The sequence below is a fragment of the Zootermopsis nevadensis genome, unplaced genomic scaffold (genome assembly GCF_977971745.1).
Source record: "Zootermopsis nevadensis isolate Lab colony 2312 unplaced genomic scaffold, Znev_1.0 Znev_ptg000020l, whole genome shotgun sequence".
Lineage (NCBI taxonomy): Eukaryota > Metazoa > Arthropoda > Insecta > Blattodea > Termopsidae > Zootermopsis > Zootermopsis nevadensis.
Window position 1 is genome coordinate 9,625,537 of NW_028259152.1, and position 16,250 is coordinate 9,641,786.

The 16,250-nt window shown below is 33.6% G+C and overlaps 2 protein-coding genes across 16 annotated transcripts in view; one reads left to right on the top strand and one right to left on the bottom strand.

Annotated features, from left to right (window-relative positions):
• The window catches only part of LOC110827556 (RNA-binding protein 24-like), a 130,412-nt gene that overhangs the window by 103,752 nt on the left and 10,410 nt on the right, over positions 1 to 16,250 (top strand). For all 4 annotated transcript variants that reach the window (XR_002542391.2, XR_015535893.1, XR_002542392.2 and 1 more), the window contains exons 6-7: positions 12,140 to 12,273; positions 15,056 to 15,173. The gene's annotated coding sequence lies outside the window, so the exon portion shown is untranslated. The remainder of the gene's footprint in view (positions 1 to 12,139; positions 12,274 to 15,055; positions 15,174 to 16,250) is intronic.
• The window catches only part of nompC (no mechanoreceptor potential C), a 77,803-nt gene continuing 62,235 nt past the window's right edge, over positions 683 to 16,250 (bottom strand). For 7 of the 12 annotated variants that reach the window (XM_087351687.1, XM_087351693.1, XM_087351696.1 and 4 more), the window contains 5 exons: positions 15,907 to 16,051; positions 12,126 to 12,470; positions 9,162 to 9,287; positions 6,781 to 6,822; positions 683 to 1,218 (listed from right to left, as the gene is read on the bottom strand). In XM_087351687.1, coding sequence (XP_087207813.1) covers positions 998 to 1,218; positions 6,781 to 6,822; positions 9,162 to 9,287; positions 12,126 to 12,470; positions 15,907 to 16,051 — 879 coding nt within the window. In that variant the 3' untranslated portion in view covers positions 683 to 997. Of the gene's footprint in view, positions 1,219 to 3,205; positions 3,387 to 6,780; positions 6,823 to 9,161; positions 9,288 to 12,125; positions 12,471 to 14,509; positions 15,119 to 15,906; positions 16,052 to 16,250 lie in introns of those variants that run through there. The other 5 variants (XM_087351689.1, XM_087351690.1, XM_087351691.1 and 2 more) reach the window with 5 other exon arrangements.

Below are 16,250 nucleotides of genomic sequence, written 5' to 3' on the forward strand. Positions count from 1 at the left end.
AGGAAAGGGAGGCAAAATGTAACTATTGTGGAATCGCTCAGAACTTGTTTAAAATATTAGCGAAAGTCCTAACAAAAACCTCGCAGAAAACTCATTTGGGTTAGACGAGCCATATGTACAATCCAAGCAGTGAGGAATGTGACAGAACACATATAGGACTCAAACCGGAAACCATGTGTTCTAGAAATGAATTCACAGACAATAGAATGTCTGGTGATTAGGACAGAATAAACCAATGATATTGGGAGATGGGTGGAATGTGAAACATTTATAAACAAAACGAAAACAAATTCACATTATTGGCAACATAAAGATTTATATAGAACTTCAGTAGATTCATGATCCCTTGCTGCTGAATTTTTATTTGAATACAGTGCCATGTCACTGGTTCTCCACAAATCAGAATTGTAGACTGAAATCTGTAAGCTCACATCTAATAAATGAGCATCTACTACAAGATACCTGAACCCTGCTATGTCAGGGCATAACTTTACATACAGACACACAATATTCCAGCCACATATCTATTTCTCCATTCATAATTTATATGATGATGATATGTAGATTATAGTCATTCAGGAAAAGGTGAGGAATGTGAGAATGAGATGATTTTTAAGACTGGAAGGATTTGGGAGGAAGAAGCTGCGAATAATTATACTATACTGCTGGACATGACCTGCTGTTCATATTAATATATGTATATTTAAGTTAATATAAACTGCACATATAAGAGGAAATGTATTGTATTCTATGTAGAAACTGTACATAACAAGAAGGGGGTTGTTCCTTGGAAGTACTAGATACTGTTAAATGTGTACATAAACAGTTACAGGTCCTCTATTGGTCTTTTTCTTATCCAATGAAGATGTAGTTTCCAGGACAGGTTCCAACACAAACAACGACGGCAAAATGATGAAATATGGTAATCAGCTGTGCATACTATGACATTTCCACATAAATTTGTTCCTTCTTTGTCATCTTGTGTGATGATTTCTGTTCATGTAATGTTATTGTTGGATTCAGCAAATTCATTGGTAGCTCCTTCTTCATCATCATCTGCAGACTGCTGGCTTGTCTCAGTTGTCTCGCCCATCAATGCTCGATATTTCTTGGCAATGGAGTCCCAGTCAGTAACATTCTCAATACGAGTCAAGCTGTTGCTAAAACTAAGCTGAGAGCCTAATGGACTCAGATGGACTACACTAAGAGCTGCTGAGTCTGAAAATAGAAGGACTTTAAGTTACTTACTGGCTTTAATATAGGAATGGTACTAAATATTCAGTTTTGAATATGACAAATACAGAACACATACAACATATACTGTACACTTGAATATCTATAAAAACACCAAGTTTCTACAATTTGTCTACAGAAGGGTCCATGAGTATTGGTTTTATTCTGCACATTTTGCTTCACTGGGCTAATAATGAGCCTCTTATATGCACAATGGAAGGTGCCAAGTTATTCTACAAGTCTGACATATCAATCTTTTCCTTTTGACCAATTATCCTGCCTGTTGTTATTGGTATGACCTTAATTTCCTGAAATGTCATCTCCCATGGAATGCATGTTTAATATGTTTTGTTTTGTCCAAGTAAATGGGAACTTTACTTCCTACAGTAGATTCTCCATAGAGTTTCACAGAACATACATGATAAGATGCCAAAATTCATGTAAAATAAAAATAATATAGACTCAAAAGTGTTAAATTTCCAAAATAAGAGACATCATCTCTGTCCACCTGTGACAGGAGCAGCTGGTCAGACATGTGTATTTCATTTTAAATGTCTTGCAGATGTCAGTTCAAGCACTAAGTGGAAATGTTTTTGTTATATACAAACCCAAAATGACTGAAATGTATGAAATTCAGAGTCATGTTGTATTTTCACATTGTAAGGAACAAATTTAATTTTCACACATATCCTTCTACATTCTTCAAATCCACAGTTATATGTTTCTGATCATTTTTAAGTGGCCTTATAAAATTCTTTAGTCCAGCAGAACCTCACAGGCTTCCACTGATGTTAAACCTGCAAGTATGTTTAGACTCTTTTATAAAAATAAACTGTGCTGTGACAGGAATGCATATAAAATTTAAATGAACAGACAATTGAACCATTCAGAAACATCTGACAATTAGTGCTTCAGTGATAAATTTGATCACACATGCACAGGACACAAGAACATATCAATGACTGAAAGCTGAATTCTTCATAATTATTTTGTCTCTCTTGAATGAAGTGTTTGAGACCCTGGAGTTATATGTAAAACCAATACTCAGACATGTTTCTTGACAAACTGTAAAAAGTATTAACTTTTCTGAAAGAGAAGATAATTTACATAATTAAATAATCAACATCATTTATGAGTTTCAATTGTGATATTGCACTTCAAACACAATACATGATTCTCAATAGGTGACACTGATTTAAACTGGATATTGATATACAATACTTTTTAAAAGAGTAGGCGACAGGATATCATTTCAACATACTGTGACAAAGTGGCATTCAGAATATATATCTGACACTCGTCTATTATTAGAAAAATATATAAACCACATGCCTACTTTAAAAAGTTTAAAATGGAGTTTACACAGAACATTTTGGAAAATATTGTTAAAAGTAGTACATAAAAATGACAAAATTTTATACAATGTCTCTGAATATGGCATTTCTTATATTTTTTAGTGCCATACAATATAATATATGTTTTTTATAAAAGTTAATAACTATTATACAGTTCACCACCTATAGATGTATGTATGGTGTTCAATACAAAATGTGACATCTAAATATTTTTGTGACCATTGTTGATGCTTGTTAACTTCATACTGAAAAAGACAAACTGCAGTCTATATTAGTGTAGAGGAATGCTGGATATTTGTGTTCCATGTGATATTTGAAAAGCTGTTGACAGCAAAGATAGCAGTGGAAGTAGAAGAGGCTAGAAGACAAAATGCAGCAAAGCTTAGTAGAAAGAAGAGAATGTTATTGAGAATAGTGACAATGGCGACAAAGAATGATTTGACCAATGACAGCATTAGCAGTGAAAGAAGAAGCTGAAGACAAAAATGAAGAAAACTGTGCTTCTGAGTAAGATAAAGAATGAGAAGTGGTAGAGCAGAAAGAAGTACAATCATTTATTTCCATGATTGATCGGAGTTGAGAAGTAGTGAGAAGAAGAAACTGAGGCATTATCCCACCATTCTTTGAGTATGTCTGAAGAAAATCACTAGAAACCTCAGTCAGGGTCTCCCCTCAGTATCCGATACTTCTTTGAAGTGGCCTCCCAGTCGACCACATTCTCAATGCGAGTTGCACTGTTGTTGAAACTGAGTTGTGAGCCTAAAGGACTCAGGTGAACCACACTAAGAGTCATAGGGTCTGTGGACAAAAATATTTTAAATTATATCCATCTTTCATTCTTCTCAACTTCACGTGTTGACCAACATACTTCTGTAATGGAAGCATTCGATTACAGGATTCTGGCTAAAATGAGTAAATGCTATTAACACTTCCCAGTCATACATAGGAATGGCACTAAGTGGAAGTGCTATTGAGTTTGTGCCCTATGTAATTGTATAGATGTCTTTCAGTCAATAAAAGGTAACTAACAACTACTCACCATACAAGACTAGCATGTTATAAAACATCAAAAAATGCCCCAAACTTTCGTGGGCAGCATCCACTGGCATTTTGCCAACAAAAATAATTAAACTCTAGGCTCCATAAAAGCTGGGAATTTTTACCAGCTGAATAAATAACTACTCAAGGAATATTCTTCATGATGCTTGGTCTTGAAAAGAAAAAAACTGTTAAATACAGGTAGCCCTCGATTTACGCCGGGGATGCGTTCCAAGACTAACCGGTGTAAACGGAATCGGCATAAATTGAAACAATTTTTATAATGTAAATCAATGGGAAGTGAATGACATGCGTTCCCAGCACCCAAACATTGACGAGTAGAATAATGACATTACATTTAAAGCTCTGAAATAACGTAAATAAAATAAGGGAATTTAAAAAATATATTTTATACACCTACAATCGGCAATTCGTTGGTCCCCGCGATTGACTGAGATTCTTTCATGTGATTGATGTGTACAGGCATCTCTGCTGTTATGTGATAGTTGCATTCATGTAAGACGCCGATCTATAGAAACTCGCGTAGTAAAAACAACCCCGGTAACTCCGCAGAGATTAAATTAGTCCTTTGAAAGTTTAAAGCGCCAGGAATGAAATTGCATAAGAGCAAACTCGCATATGCAAAAGTTTGCATTTCACAAACGGATTTTACCGATTCATCGATCTCATTGGAGCAAATTCGCCTTAACGAAACATACGTAATTGCAGAGATGACTGTATTTATAATTTTTATTCAAAATCAGCGATGTAAGAATTACGATTTAGTATAAGAATTAGTACGATATACATTGTAAAACGTTATAAATAATAGTAATATATATTTTCTTCACTTTTTGACTTGATGGTTTCAAAATCGGCGTTATTCTGAATCGGTGCAAATTGAACCGGCACAAATCGAGGGCTACCTGTATGTTATAGAACATTTTCATAAATGTTAGTGTCATAATGAAAACGTCTGTAGTTCACAGTTTTAAAATTCTTTAAGCTGGTATGGGGACCCATGAATACAACACCTAGCCAATGTGCAGAGGTGAAGGGTCAGTTTCACTCCCCTGCATCTTATACCATGGGGTTAAAAACAAGTACCCATTCTATTCTGGATGTGGTGAAAAATAGTATAAATTTCAATGTCTCTACCAGTCAATTTTCATGTATTTATAATATGTTAGAACTTGGTTTCAAAAGCTGTAGCACAGGCTGGGAAGTACTAATAACATTTCAGTTAAAATTTTTAAGGAGAAATAACAGAAATCTTGCAGTAAATTTACTTTTTTTTTCGTATCCAGTACACACCAATCAGCATGGTGTGCATTGGTGGTTAGCAGGATTCATGACCCATCAGTACATGGTTTTGACCGGGACCGCGAAATTTAACGCTCCTGCTGTGACCTCCTTTTTGCGAGATGATGATGAAAGTGGAGTAGTTGTTGGGATGCCACGGAGAAACCCCGGAGGAAAACTCCGTGATGCCTGGACCACGGCCTTGCCCGACACAAGTTGTAAATCTGAGCACCGCCAGGAATCGAACCCGGGACCCCAGCATTACAAGCCCAGCGTTCTAACCGCCAGACCACCATTACGGCTAGTAAATTTACATTAGTTATATAGAATAGAATTTGAAGGTTAATTTTTGCCTTAAAAGGTTTGTAGACTTTAGTATTATGTCATTATGATGATGAAATAATTTCTTTAATACAAATATCTGAAAGAATATTTAACATTATGATTTTTTTTTCATAAATTCTACACAAATTAAACTACATACACTATTCTATGACTACTGTAACAGAGAAAGAAATATTAGTGTTCATGCTTAGTGATGCCAAATTTTTGACTTACTGTCTGTTATTCCTCCTCTAACAAAGAAGATTAAGAGTAAAAATGTGGAATTTGAGAAAGAACAAGAAGTCAGAGTCACATGTAGTAGTAAACTATGTAGCACAGTAAACACAGAAAGCAAGAAGGGACCTAGAAGAACACAGTAATAAATAAGAACAGAAAGAGTAAGAAGATGGCTGTCTTCTGGGTTGTTGTGCTCTGTAGTCTGGTAAACCTCTTCCAGACTACACGGTGCAACAACCCAGAAAGCAGCCATCTTCAGACTCACTGCCGTGAAAACCTCAAATTCTAAGAGAAAGAGTAGGTGATATTGAAGTAGACTTTGGAAAGTGTAGTCTTTGGGATCATAACTTACTGTATACCATCATATGTGCTGTATTATTTTCCTTCAAGTGCAAAATTTGTCTACTTTGATAAACTACAAGCTATTTAAAGGGACATACTTCATGGGCTAATTACAGTACATTTATGTGGAAAGCGGGAAAACTCAGTTCAGTTCCTGTCAAACCTGGCAGGATTTTAATTCAAGCCAAAAGGCAATTCTTCTCTAACAGTAAAAACCACGCATATTTAATTTTAGTGTCGATTTACTGAAAATATATAACAAAATAATGTATCCTTGCTGAATATCTCAGAATAGAAAGGGCTAATTTTTGCAACATTAAGCAGTGACTTATCAAAAGCACTTTTTGATAAGTTTCCACTTTCTTATGAAATGTGACAAAAAGAGATAAGAGAAAGGGAAATACGTAAGAATTACATAATTAATGTTGACATGATAACTGGACTGTTTGATATCTTTATGGCCTGCACTAAAGATAACAAAAATATATGAGACATTATTAATGAAATGTTTGGATAAAGCTATAGCATTCTTGCCCTGAAATAAAACGACATACTAAAACATCAGATCCAACATGTGGTAGTTATTTCACAACTGTTATTAGGGATTTCATTAACATTTTGTTTATGTTTTGTAATCTGACTATAAGATAAAAATCCAGTCACAAACAGACATGTTTAAATAATTTTTTTTCACATGTTACATTAATTTATAATTATACAATCAGTCAGTTTTAAGAGACTGCTATATACTATTATAAATATTTAAAAACATATTAAGATTTAAATTATTTTATAATATACATTAACATTTTATTATTTAATGCAGTGTAATAAACAGCAAAATTTATTTATAAAAAGAATCAGTTATGATTTTGGTTAAAACATTATTCATAGAAATTGTTACTTAATGCCATGTAATTTAAAATGTTTTATAATTTAATTTCCTCACCTGATTCTGGTGGTTTTCTGTACTTTTCTGCTCCCTCCCCAACTGTGATAAAAATTAGAGCATTTGGTAATGTCAGTAGCTCAGAGTTTTAAAATTAACAAGTTAGATATTTTAAATATTGTCAGTTTATGATTCACGAATATGTGTTAATTAAATGGGAGTGTGCACACAATTCAATTTCTAGATAAGCAATTAATTTCATTAAAGATTACAGAAGCTTCACATAAGATTTAAAAGCACCTCATAAATATTCACACCAAAAAGCAGTGTATATATCTAGACACCAAATTTAAATTACATTCGCTGTGTATCATAGTCCATGACCAGCCTAAATTTAGGCATTTTACATGCAAACAGATTGGCTATTCTGACTAAGGTTCTTCATGGTTTCCCTCTGTTTCTCCTGGCATATGCTGGAATAGTTCCTTAAATTAGGCCATGGTTGCTTCCTTCGACATCCTTTCCATTTTATTATTCACTATCATCTCATTTGACATAATATAGCCTATAGTTTATAAATAAATGCATAATATAAAGAATGTAGGATATTACATGAGATGAGAGATACTGTGTGAAAATGCACATATCACCAAATAAGTAATGAGATCAAATATGTTATGGACCAAATATTTAGCTTGAATTGTAGAGACAAGAAATGATTATAGCACCAAAGAGGAGCTGGTAGGATAAAAAGTCTGTGAGGATGGGATATGAATGGAAGTGGCTCAGGGTCATGTCAAATAGGAATCTTTGGCATTAGTGGTGTTGAGATTTCTACTACTAGAAAGTTACTTGTTAATTATATGCTAAAGACATAAAGTTGATTATGTGTTATATTGTAGCCAACAGCTGTCTATAATGTCATGTCACATCATGTCCCAGTTATCACATTAAAGTAGCAGTGTATCATATTGGCAATTCAGAAAATTTATTGAAACACTGAAATAAGAGAAGCTAAAATTAAAATTAACTTTTTATTTTAATTTAAGTTTTCCATTTTCTTTTAAAGATTTAAAACACTTCCCACCTCTCTAGCATATGCATGAGCATATTCCACATTCAAGAATCCCACATTTTGACAGATAAAACATGCTACATGCTATACTGTTATCTTCTGTTGTAATATTTTGTAGTTAGACCACATTCACATGAAGACCTCAAGGCCTTAGTCTAATGTTGGTTCATATCCTAATTTTAACCCAAGGGACGAAAGTGAAATACAGAAACCATCAGACATGACAACTGTCTACTAGCATGCAAGACACATGCAACATGCCACATGCCATGCTGCTGTATTTGGTTGAATATTTTACTGAAACTCATTTTATTATAATAATAATAAAAGAGAATAGTTCATAAAGATATAATTTTTAAATAACCACAAAAATGAAAGAGAGAAAAGATTTGTCTGATTTTAGCTATCTTCATCAAAGCAAAATACACCAGTTTTGCTTATCAATTAAATAGGGTTTAAATTATTATTATTCCATAATATTTTATTAGTGATGATTGTTATGGTTGGTTATATTTGCCAGTGATTATGTTTTATTATTGTTATAATTATTAATATTATTATTGGTAGTAGTAGCACTACCACAAGTTTTTACCATTTATAATATTATTATGATTATATTTATCAGTTCTCTGCATTGTTATTGTTTATTATAATTATTATAATTCTTATTATTTAGTACCAGCTTAATATTATTTTATAGTTATATTTATTATTGTTATTATTATTATTGCTGCTGCTGTTTATTTTATCAAATAAATTAGGTATTTAGCATAACCAGCTTGATCTAGAAACATTTCAATGAAATATCAGTCAATATTGTTTCTGTTTTGAAGTAAAGGCCACTATTTGCTTATTTATGTACTATTACATGGTAGTTGTAACAAACCTGAAACATTAAATTCATTTAAAATAGTTCTAGTCCATAATATGTATCCCATAAACTATACATTCAGTCAAGCAATACTGGAAAAGGATTATTCAGTGAAAGTTCTAGATCATATGACTTCAAGACTTTGGTTTAATTGTATACAACAGTTAATTTTTTATGTTGAAGGCCAGTTTCTACTTGTCAGACAGTGACAAACTTGGAAAAGAAATGAAGTGTGACAGTGATGATACCCTTTCACGAAACTGAAGCTCTCAAAATGCCCATACCTTTAATATGGACAGTATCATTAGCGGTAACAGGCCATAAAACAAGTTCTATTCTTTAACACTGGATGCAGCACTCTTGTAGCCATAGTATTATTGAATTTGACAGCTACTTTACTATAAAAAGCATTGCCACTGCTTGCATAGAAATAGACCTTCTTCAGGATATATTTAAAAGATACTTTTGACACTAAAGATGCATATCATTTCTAACCTTTAGGTGCCACTTGCCCTTTCTTAACTTTCTGAAGCCATTTAGTTCCCATCTTTGTTCGGGCACTCATTCGCTGTCTCTGCAAGCCCATCATGTGCACAAGACTTGGTCGCTTCCTCTGAGCCACTGTAATTATAAGTAAACATTAGTATCATGCTTAACACAAGCACAGTAGCAATACTAATAATAGCTGAGGCATTAGTAGCAGCAATAATAATAATAATTATAACACCAAAATCATCATCATCATCATCAACAACAACTACTACTACTACTACTACTACTGACTCCATGGCATGTCACCTATTTGTCACACTTGAATCAGTTGCTGTGAAAAATAATTTGACACTTTTTAATATCTAAATATATGTCTAATTACAATTGTCTTCTAATATGAAGACTTCTCTCTGATCCCCATTTCATTATAATGAGCTTTAATTTCTGTGGAAGCAAAACATTGGTTTCAATTACGCTTCAATTATAGAAATATGAAATCATCTTAACAGTTTTTCTGCAATTAAAGTAGAACAAACACATTTTTGTAGATTACTGGGTTCAGTCTCTTAGCCCTCTGAAGTATATAATAGTTACAGGTGTTTGTGCTAGACAAATGCCTCATCTTGCTAACAGAAATGGAATATATTTGCATGGATGTAAGGTGAACTCACAACTGGACTTGAACGTCGCATCCTAAATATGGAAGTAAAGTTCAATGCATTTTTAAACTTGGCGCTGGAGAGAGACAAGTGGTCAACATCATAATTCAGCCACCTTATGTTTCCAGTACCCACTTGACTTAGAGATGGATTGACCCCAGACCCAATCTGAATATTGACATGATGCCCCAACTGGGAATTTAACCCAGTCATCCAGGATTTAGGTAGTTACTTCAAAGACAGCCATTCTGGCATTATGGATGTAAGAGATTAGTTAAGCTTTGCGTAGTGTGGATCAAGTTTAGTTTATTTACTTGAAACAAAAAAGACATGGGCACATAAATATGGTTATATATCTGCATACTAATTTTAGAGTTTAAAATAATGCTAATCGTAATCTGAACAGGAGTTTCCCACTTCTTCCAAAAGAACACATTTAGTTGGCTGAAATATGTGAAGTGTCTTCTCAACCATTGATTCTTCATTTTGTGACTCCTACTTTGCAATAAATTTATGTGATGGTCCCTAGATCAGTATAAAAATTGATGAGCTAAGCATATTACATAAACTTATTACATTCTTCTTCTTCTATGGTGCGACAGCCCGAAATTGAGCCTTGGCCTCCTTTAAGTGATGCCTCCAAACTTTTATTACAAACTATTGCCTTCTGGTAACAGTAAATGATAAATATGGTGAGAAAGTTTTAGAACATCATAGCCTTTGTGATGTTATTGTTTGAAAGAAATTCAATGCAATATTTTCACTGCATGAAACAAATTATATAATGTTAAGGCATGCCAATTTGAACAGAAAGATGGGACATAAGATAATATATAAGGTAATTTATTTTTACTGTTATTCCTACCTCTAATAACTTGAAATGTTTCTGAACATTAATGAAATTTTAAAATGTAACTTAAGTTCACTTAAGACAGAAATTAAAACTTTCATCACAACCAGATACAACAGATAAAGCTAATGTTTTAATTTGTGTTAAAGTCTGTAAATGTCCTACACTAAACTAATGTGCCTCAACTGTGTAATACACTAGTTTAAGTATGTGTATTCTATGTGAAATACTAGGATACATATTGCAAAAGTGCAAAATATGTAACTGCATGGTGCAGGATATTTCTTGAACCATTAGCACTAATTTAATTGATCAAGAATACTATGTTATGGAACCAAAAGTTTCATCACTATTATCAAACAGTTTATCAGTGGACACCATTCTACAGTACTGTAACACATGCCACATCTTCAAAATCGATTTAAGAATCATTTTAATATTATTCTCTCATCTACATCTAGGTGCCTGAAGGAACTGCTTTTCTTCAGGTTTTCCCAACCAAAATTCTGGATGCATTTCTTGTTCACCTAACTGAGATAAATGTCCATCCCATCATAACCTTCAGTTGACTGCCTAACAATACCTGGTGATGCCAATGTATAAATCAAAAGTTTCTCATTATGAAACATAACTTCCTGCGTCAAAAGTCCAACTATCCCACCATTTCTCCAAAATGCTGCTTCAAAGAAAAAGATTATATATATATATATATATCTGATTCAAAAATTATACATAAGAGTGTCCAAATACTTACACAATGGTGTATCATAAGGAAAAATGGTAAATACACAAGCTACGGTGACCAAACAAAAATACAGCAAAGTGTGCAAGATACACACATAAGTGACCTTTATACAGGACTCAAAAACAATTTATCTCATCACAAAATGTGCAGAGCAGCTCATCTCACTAAATGTATAAATTTCCTGAAACTAATGAATATGTGTAGAGATAAAAAGAAAACTGGTCATTCTAAATGGCTGGCACAGGAAGCATTAACCTTTTTCTTCACCTACCACAGTACAGTGTAGCAAAATTAAAATGCCCCTGCCTCTTTCAATATAGTAAAAGCTCACTTAAAAATCTTAATTCTAAAAAATGGGTTGATAGTACCATACACTAATGTTTCAAGTGGAATGGACAAGGAGTTATTAAAGAAAGATTACTTTATCCACATTAATAACCTAAATCATGTTTATGACAAATGCATGAGCAGTGCTACGACATTTCTGGCTTTTGAATAAATCTATTTACCTTATGGGACCAACACTGCAGTATCCAATGGATTAATGAAGGCTACCAAGATATATTACAGACAACAAGTTAGGTGTATGGCCAGTATGTTATCACATTCTGAAAGAGGCTATCTAATTTTATAATCAATATATGGTGGCAAATTTGCTCTTATGTGGATAAATGTAAATATATAACTTACATACATTATAGCAAGACACTCACCCTTCTGTTTGCAGAGTTGTAGCAAATACATGAACCAAGAAGTGATGAGGTTCAGGGGTGACGGGGTAGTAGTGGTGCGATGCATATTGCGGATCAGTTTGGCCAGACCATACTTCCACTCGATGTCCGACTGTGCCTGGATTCGTTGGTAAGTGTCACTCATCATTGCAATCAGCAGATTTATAAGGACAACCACTGATACTGACATGTATACCATAAACATGATTTTGAAAAGGTATTCTGTCCATGGTGGTCTTGATCCTGATTTCTGTACCTCCTTGACACTCGACATACCAAACACAGCAAAGAATAGATGTTCAAATGCCTCCAGTGGGGTGTACAGAACTGCAATATTTTTAAAACAAGAAAATTTGTTACCACATGTGTAGAGTAAAACTGGTTCTTGAACTTAGGCTGTTATGGCTTGTGTCTGATGCATCATACTGCCTTTTTGTGCCTGAACCCATGACTCTCACTCTAATGATGGCAACTGCAATATTAGCCTAAATACTGGATGTTGTAATTTTATTTCCTGGGAGCAACTTCCAGGCAGAAATAATGTTTTGAAATGTCTTATTTGGAAAAGATTATTGTTTTTAGATTTTTAATAGTAAAAACATAAGAACTTGGAATTGAAATTAAATACTAAGTACATTTAAAGAGATTTCCACTAGTGTGAGTAAATAGTAGTCATGAAATTTGAAACTGTGAATGCTTTGATGGCAGGAGATATGTAGCATCTGTATTATATATTTTTAAGTAACTTGTAATCAATTGTTAAATTCATGACTTGCTTGCAAGTTGTTCAAAGAGCATGAACTGCAGTAAGTGATAGATACTTACTGCGTTGTATTGATTCAGTCAAATTTAAATAAAATATTTAATAATGTCAAATGGAAATGTATATGAAAGAATTAAAAAGTTTCCATTCCTAGCTTCCTTTGAGCCAGTTGCTGCTCTGAACACATAAGAGATTTTATGCTTTGCCAATGACCAACAATATATGTGATAATTCAGCTGAATAAGTGATGCGGCTGAAGTCCTAAAGCAAATATGATGCATAAGAACATTACTGAGATATTATCAAAATAGGTACATAATCACAAATTTCCAAACCATACTTTACACACTCTATCTTTCCTTTTCAAATATAATAAAAATGAGACTTTGAATTTTCATGACAGTGAAACTGTAGACTGTGAAGTTCTGGGTTGTTTCACAGTAGTATTGTGGATGATACTAGTATTATGGAGGAATCTTTGAAACCACTTACAAGGCTATATGGTATCACAACTCAGAAAAGCTCAATCCACAGGTTTTAACATTGTCATGCCAGAGTGACCCAACAGTGGCTTTTTCCATAACTTTATTTAGGATGAGAAAACTTACCTGTAGCTTACAAAGCTATAGATGTGTGATATCTGATGGGTCACTGATTACTTCAAAATATATCTTGGTCCGTGATAACCAGACCTCACTACTTTGTATTCATGTATCTCCTCTAATCATATACATTTAAATTATATGAAAATAAGGCGAAGTTATAATTTCTTAATTTCTGTGAATGAATTTTCAAACCAATAAATGAATAGAAGTACTAAAATCCTTATATATATATATATATATCCCCCCCCCCCATAAGGGCAGCAGTTGTCAGATATATGTGTCTTTATTATTAAAACAGGGCTGTAGTTTATCTATACAATATGGACAATCCATCATCAGACAATAGAAATATTTTAATGATGCTTAAATCTGAAGCATGTTCAAAATTGGAAGAAAAAAAATCCAAAACATAATATAGGAACACACTGTGAGACACACCATGGCTGGAAATGTGCATTTGGGTCACACCATGCAAGCTAAAACATTAACTCCTGCATACATAATATTACTGTTCTATTATTTTTTAGGGGCCTGTGTAAGAGGAGAGCTAATAGTGCGTGAAAACCACACAGTAAACATTACCATGGCATTTCTTTATGTAGTTTAATACAATATTTTTACTGTTACTGATGTTTGTGAATGTTTCTTCTTGCATTTAACCTAGTACAGGTGTTATGCATAGAATGAATTCTTTTATCCCTTGTGTTGTAATATTAAGCTGACCCATGAGGCAGACTATATAGGGCAACAATGACGTAGGTTCATGATTCATGATAATTTTTAAATAACATAGACTTTGAAGATTTCTGTCTTCTGGGTTATTGCGCTGTGTAGTCTGGTCGATGTTAACCAACGTTTCAGAGGTCATACTGCCTCCGTCATCAGAGCGATGAATATCATCGCCCTGATGACGGAGGCAGTATGACCTCTGAAACGTTGGTTAACATCGACCAGACTACACAGCGCAATAACCCAGAAGACAGAAATCTTCATACTCACCGCTGTGAGAACCTCAAGTCTTACACAACATAGACTTTACATTTGAAGTTGTTACCAGCAGAGGGTGTGAGATTATTATTCATGAACTTCCAAGTATCTGCCTTTTGGATCTCATAACTTATGTTATGGAGTCACTGTTTGTTACTGAATCAAACAAAATCTATACACACACACACTTTGTGGTCGAAATAACAAGTTACAGATCCCTAAAGCAGCTAAACTTTAAAGCATTAATAGATACACAAATATATATTCTACAAGCATTCAAAATCATGTGTGATGTATTTGTGGTATAGCTGAAAATCAACCAGTGCTCATGTTGATGACACACCATGAGTGCAGACACACGGGCGACAAAGTACTACCTTCGCTGAAGAGCTCTGCATATGAGTAATTGAACTCTTGTGTAATAATGGGATCAGAATCTGAATTAACAGTTACTGGAGGTCTTCCAGGAAATGGACTCCTTTTATCCCGTCTTACATATGGGAGAGGATGGATGGGCATAGAGTTATTTATTTCAAATTCAAAGGTGTTTGTTTCAGTGCTGTTGTCTTCAACGTAAACCAATTGAGTGTTGTAGATGACCATATCCGATGCTGTTGTAACTGAGAAAATACCATTGAAACAAACAAACAACAGATTTTCAAATCTGCAACAGAGGTAGGTACTATTTGTAAGAAATAATACTTAAGATATTAAGTCATACCAAAATATTTGTTAGCACTGTGAAGCATTATAGCTGAACTTACTTTAACATGTAATAAGAACCTGTATTTTTATTTATGTTTGCTAACACTGCCATAATTTTTATTTTACACCATCAAGGTTTTAATTGGAGTCATTTATAGCATTTGTGAATGCAGTTGTAATACCTTTCAGATTTTAATGGTAAAATATTAATAGCTGAAATAGAATTCACATTTAAATTTAATGTAAAATTAATATTTATACATTCAGAAGTGAAATACTGCAGGCATGGCCAAATGTTAATTGGTAAATTGCAGCTAATGTATAATTGGTTGATGTGTTTATTTTCAGCATCACTGAAAAGGTTGAAAACAAATGCTCAAATCTGAATGTCTCCTGAATATCTTAACATTTCCTTGCTGTGAAAGAGATATCTTACCTGCTTTTAAAAATTTTAATGTTTAATAATGTCAGCAAAAATACACTTCTCTTGCCATCTCTTCTTATATTTCTTAGTTTTTTTCACTACTGATTGAAAATTATACCTTAAGTTTTCATGGATACTTATAGGCAAAGAAATTTTGTTAAATGTAACTCAGAATAAAAAGAGGTAACAAACCTTCATGAGAACAGGTTCTATCCTTTACTAAAGAAATGCTTCTGTGTCACTGTTAATGAGACCTGCTGATAATTTTATAAAACTTACCTTCACTGAAGGTTCCTGAAACCTTAGACTTGTCTACTTTTGGTCCAACTTTTGACGGCGGTTGAAATGGCTGGTTCAATGAGACCATGTTCATGGAGAAGCCAAACACAAAGATGGCAAGTACAGCCAAAAATCGTGCCAGGTCCTTTACAGTAAAATGAAAAAATAAAATTAAGTTCCTGCTTATAACAAAGTGTGCACAGACATGTTAATTATTTAGTAGCTCAGACTACATAGCATAGAATGATAGGATGACAGTGAATACTGAATTGAAAAGGATCCGGAAAGAAGTGGTTGTGGGCTAATTTAGGGTACTACCCTAGCATCTGTTTGGAGGGACTGAG